General features: G+C 34.7%; 1 protein-coding gene across 1 annotated transcript; it reads right to left on the bottom strand.

Moving 5' to 3' along the window:
- Positions 1–3,527: 3,527 nt before the first annotated feature.
- On the bottom strand, positions 3,528–4,733 carry LOC112525880 (transcription factor TCP19-like). The gene has a single exon (XM_025136195.1). It carries the CDS (start codon positions 4,623–4,625, stop codon positions 3,738–3,740), a length of 888 nt encoding a protein of 295 aa, XP_024991963.1. The 5' UTR covers positions 4,626–4,733; the 3' UTR covers positions 3,528–3,737.
- Positions 4,734–5,940: the final 1,207 nt, after the last annotated feature.

Here is a 5,940-nt window from a genome sequence, read left to right as displayed (position 1 = left end):
GCAATGCATTGCACTAGACCGGATATTGCTTTTGCTGTGTGTAGATTGAGTCAATATACGAGCAATCCGGGTTCAGATCACTGGAAAGCAATTGGTAGAGTATTGGGCTACTTGAAAAGAACCCAAGAACTAGAGTTGACATACTCTACGCATCCAGGAATTTTGGAGGGATATTCTGACACCAGTTGGATAGATCACTCAAGTGATCTAAATCCACAAGTGGGTGGATCTATACTCTTGCTGGAGGGGCAATTTCTTGGGCGAGCAAGAAACAAACGTGTATCGCTCATTCGACTATGGAAGCCGAATTTATTACCCTAGTGGCAGCGGGCAAAGAGGCCGAATGGATTAGAGATTTGTTGACAAATATCCATTTATGACCTTGACCGACTCCCTCTATTCCCATGTATTGTGACAGTGAGCTCACATTGTCCAAAGTATACAATGTTGTATATAATGGGAAGTCGCGACACATAGGTCTCCGACACAACTACGTGAGACAACTAATTGATGATGGTACCATAAGTATTGTGTTTGTCAAGTCTTGTGGGAACTTGGCAGATCCACTAACCAAGCCTCTGACGAGAGACTTGGTAGGGTCAACCATCAGAGACATGGGTCTGAAGCCACATAGAATCAGTCAGTGATGGAAACCCAACTTGGATATAGTGCTCCTATCTACCAAGTTTAAAGGGTAACAACAAGTCACTTGACTGATAGAAGGTACTATCAAATGATAGATCCATGTAAGGTGAATGATAGTACGGCGTTGTAGAGAACAAGGATGAGTTAATCTCTTAACAAAGTTTAGAGGCATCTTAACAACGAAGATGTTATAGATATTTGCCTATATGACTTAGAGGTGGTGCCGCCTCAAAAGAAGAGTAGTGGTTTCTCTTTGAGTAAGTCATGAAACAGGGTTTAGCGCATGGCCATATTAGCGCTCAGTGAGAGAGCAAGGTGGATAGATGATGTGTGTAGGTAAGCCGTAGTGGTCGCAAGATTCAAGGTTTAAATCCTAAGGATACCATTGGATTGATCCCTTCTTGCATACTTACATTAAACAAGGTTTAATCTTAGTGACACCGCTGTAACATTGTCTACCATGAATGTCACGAAACTTTCCAACCTGGTGGGGGATTGTTGGAAATTTGTAGGTTGGAAGTTAACCTACCATCCCACATTAGTAGAGAGTTGATTTCTAGAGAAACTTATAAGGCTTTCTCTAGTAGTGGGCTTTGAACATGTTAGTGGACTCATGATGGGGGTCTTTAGTGGAAGGCCCAACACACACGCGGGCACGTGGCCGTGACCGAGGCCAAGGGCGCGGGATTCGCGAAGGTGGTGCACTTTGTACTTCGCACTTCGTATCGGAGCAGAAGGAGCCTCGCCCCGAGCTACGAGTATCTTTTTAATAGAAATTCGTCAGGAGGATTATCAGTTTAATTTGGATAATTATTAATTTTAATTTGGAATTAATCCGGTTTTTGACTTGGTTTTAGAGATAAAATTCGGTTGAGAATTTTTCTCCCCACCATCTCCGATTTTGTGGAGATAATCGTGGGCCTCTTCTAGGGTTTCACCCAGTATAAATACTGGGTGAAGCCGTATCATTATTTACATACGAAAACTGTATTCTTCTCTGACGAAATTCTGCTCACGACTCCTATTTCCCTCTACTGTTTTGCTACATAAACCTGCTCTACTGTGCAACTTTAGACTATTATATCATTAGCTTATAAAGTTGATCAATGGACATAAATTGGTCTTACGGGTCTCACGAAAAATCCTTGGACTCTAGTGAACCCAATATATATATAGCGTATATTTCTTTTACAACTTTGTGTATTTGTACAACCTTTGCAACCCAATTAATTGAGATATTTATAGAAATGATTGGAGTTCATTTATTATGATTTAAATATTTATGGAATATGAATAGAGTTTATTAATTATGATTAATACTTTATATTAGGAAACAATTAATTGATTAAAAATTGAATGGTTGAGATGAGGGTTGTATAGGGTGTAGGAATGACAAAGAGTGTAGAATAACATCCCTATATATATATATATATATATATATGTGTGTGTGTGTGTGTGTGTGTGTGTAGAGGTTCAAACGAGAACCCCTATGATTTACGAGAATACGAGAACAACCTAATAACCTTAAACTTTTTTAATAATAAATTAACTTATATTAAATATAAATAAATTAATAAAAGCAGTAATGTAATTAAGTAATTTTTATAATTTTTATTTTAATTAATTATAATTATCCATTTTTTTCCTAGATTGATCACTTTTGTTTCCACTATCTTATTTTCCCTTGTGATAATTGTGTGATTGTGTAACCATAATCTATCAAAATCATGATCAATCGAGTGTAACCATAACCTATCGAAACCATGAGTAATTGTTGTGATAAATGTGTGATTGTCTAACCCTAACAGATCGAAACCATGTTCGAATCGAGTGTGCTGTTATGATAGTGATATCATATGATTATAACACCTATATCACACCAAATCAGTAGTTGATTTCCTAAGTTAACCCTAGCCGAGCAGAATCCTTGTCATAATTGTGTGATAATCACATGATTATCACACCCATATCACACTCAAATCACATCAAATCATGTTGAAATAAGCGATAACTATAATAGCCCATTATGTTATCCAAATTATTGGGTTTAGTATGATCGTGTTTTTAAAATTTTATCATTTTGAATTCCAATATTACCCTTTTGCCTCTCAAATTTTTTTGAATTGTTTTAATTTCAAGTTTAATTTAAAAACTCTTTTAATTTTTATTGTTATCACAATATGAGGTTAATAGATTGTTCTCGCGTTTTCGCAAATCACAGGCGTTCTCGTTTGAACCCTTCCCTATATATATATATATATATATATATATATATATATATATATATTCAAATGCAAACCATCCATATTTGTACAAACTGTGCAAACGACCCTCATCTATCGATTTCTTTGTTTGATCTTATGAATTTTTTCATGAAATTGTTTCATATAATACTTTTTTTAATGAAATTCTAATGTAACTGTTTCATATATTTCTTTAAAATTAATATAATGAAGATGATAATATCTATGATTAACACCATTGACAAAAAATAATTAATCAACCTCTTGTAATTAAAAAAATTAACAAAATGATAAATTATGATTGGTTGAATAAGCTTTGTACGGTTTGTACAAATAACGTGGTTTGCAAAATAAACTTTATATATATATATATATAGAGAGAGAGAGAGAGAGAGAAAGAGACTTGAGATCATATGAGAATCGTAATACCATCTTTTTACACCTGAAACTTCACAGTAAAACAAAGTGAAGATAACCTTCCCAATGTTTTTTCTATGAATGTTCGGATTTTTTTACCTTCACAATGTTTTTGTTGTGAAACTTCGACTTCCTGTGAAGTTTCAAGTGTAAAAATGTTATCTCATGTTTTTCATGAAAAATCAAAACAATCTGGTCTTACATGAATCCAACTCGGTATCTATATATCTTGGATGTCAACCAAAAAAAATATTGCAAATGCAATAATAAATTATATCCCTTTTTCTTCCAAGTTCTAAAAATCTATTTTCGAATCAATTTACAGCACATAGTAGGACTAAAAAAATGAAAAAGAAAAAGACGGACTAAAGTCTAAAAAAGAAAACTTATGTGGTCCTAACGCACTAAAACCAAGTAAGAGGATTAATCTGACTATTTCATCGGCGTTTTATCTGTTGAACAACCTTCCATGAATTGAAGCTCTCTTTTCTCACCAATCTCCAATGACAAATCCTTAACCATCTCTCTTCTTCTCGTCGTTGAAATCGAACCTGAACTCACCGCCGGCGTATCAACTGCGCTACCACCAATACACACCACCGGCTTCATTGCTGAAATATAATTGGATATGGGTCTCTGTGGGACATCCAAAACAGGTGTCGCACCCGTAGGTATGGCCCACAATTGGGGCTGGTGGCATATAGTTGGCCCGGTGGCCCCACACGGTGGAATCATGAAGATAGTTCCGCCGTGAAACCCGGTGGTCGGTGGTGCACACATGGTCCACAAAGGCACGACTGCTCGTGGGGCAATCGGCGCTATAGGGGCAAAATTGGAAGTTGCAGAGTCATTCAGGTCATAAAACTCGCTGTTACAACCCCTTTTTCGTCTTTTCACATCACCCTCCTCTTCGTTTGGCGTCGTCGGGATTCTTAACGTCCCGTTAACACTAACAGCGAGTGCCGGCACCGTCCCAGTGCCGGTGGCTTTAATGATCGCCGGCTCTGCGTGCTCCAACAACCACCGAATCGTCTCACCGTCTGATTTGTGACCGAGTTCCCGAGTCAACTGGAAGATTCTAGCAGCACACGCAGCCGGCATGCGTATTCTCCGGCCACGCCCCTCCACCTTGGTGTGACGGTCTTTAGTAGCCCTCCGGGGAGGCGCCACCGGCATTTGTTTCTGAGACATTGAAATAGGAACCATTGCAACCGGTATTGAAGCCTCCAAATCGTTGTCCGCGGGCTCTTCCTTTAACACCGGTGGATCGGAGGTTGATAGAATTTGAGCATCTTCCGATTGGAAATTGGTGTTGGCCATAGATGAAATGAAATAGCCAGAATGAAAATGAAGAAGAGTGGTGTGATGATTATGGAGGAAAGTAATTAGATTGAAAATGAATATAAATTAGATGGAATGGGAAGGGAAGGGAAGAGATGAGAAGAAAGAGAAATGAATGGAACAGGAAGCAAACCCTAGGCAAGAGCAGGCCCGCTTATCTTTATGATTTCCTTACAACAAGGGGGACCCTGCAATTGTAAATACTGTCTCTATAAAGTCGATAATCGACGGCTGGTTTAATGGCTTTGTTGTGAGATGGTGACAAGTGGTCACCCTACCACCACGTTGCTCTCTCGATTTACTGGATTACTCCTTCATTCCTTCCTTCTTTCCTTCAACATTTTTTATTATATATTAAACACTATTTTTTTAATGTATTAATCACTCTTTATTAATACATAGTACTTAAAACTAGAAACGTATTCGCGCAATGCAAAAAGATACATCGTGATTTTAATATTTCATTTTATTCTTTATCTCAGTTGATATTATAATATGGTTTTATGTGATTTTGAAAAAACGATGATGTTTTTATTTTTGAATAAAATATATGTTTGAAGATATCATAAAAATTTGACAAAAATATATCGATATTAGTATCAAATTAATTATTTGAAATTCCTAATTTTTTGTGTAATTTTTTAATTCAATTTTTTTATAATTTACTTCATGTACAATAACGAAGTAATTTATATTTGCTTTAATAATATAATTTTTTTATAAAGATAATAATTAATTATTTTATTAAAACTCGATAATTATCCTAATTATATTTTAGATTTTTTAAATTTTAAAATACGATGTTTACCCTCTATTTGATTATAATTATCCGCAGTTAGTTATACGAATTCAAAAATCGAGCTTTGATAAGTTGTACTTTTACATAATTTACTTATAATCTTGAATTTTATGTAAGCATTTGTTTTATATGGTTTTGAGAAAGTAGTAATATTTTTATTTTTGAATAAAATATAAATTTAAAAATATCATAAAATTTTGAAAAAAATATCGATATCAGTATTAAATTAATCTTTTTAAAAGTTCTTGTGTTTTGGTGTAATTTCTTTAATTAAATTCTGTTAGTTATCAATGATTATCATAATTATATTTTAGATTTTTTATATTTAAAATGAGATATTTATCAAATATTTTATTATGTTTATCTGCAGTTAATTAGACGAATTCAAGTATGAAGCTTTAATAAGTTGTACTTATGCATAATTTATTTGTAATCTTAAATTTTAAGTAATATGCATCAATAAACAATACTACGTGAATAAAAAATTGTTTTTAA

Source organism: Cynara cardunculus (genome assembly GCF_001531365.2).
Source record: "Cynara cardunculus var. scolymus isolate 2C chromosome LG 13, CcrdV1, whole genome shotgun sequence".
Taxonomy (NCBI): Eukaryota; Viridiplantae; Streptophyta; class Magnoliopsida; order Asterales; family Asteraceae; genus Cynara; species Cynara cardunculus.
Note: the sequence above shows the minus strand (reverse complement) of the source record. Positions and strands in the feature narration are given on the sequence as shown.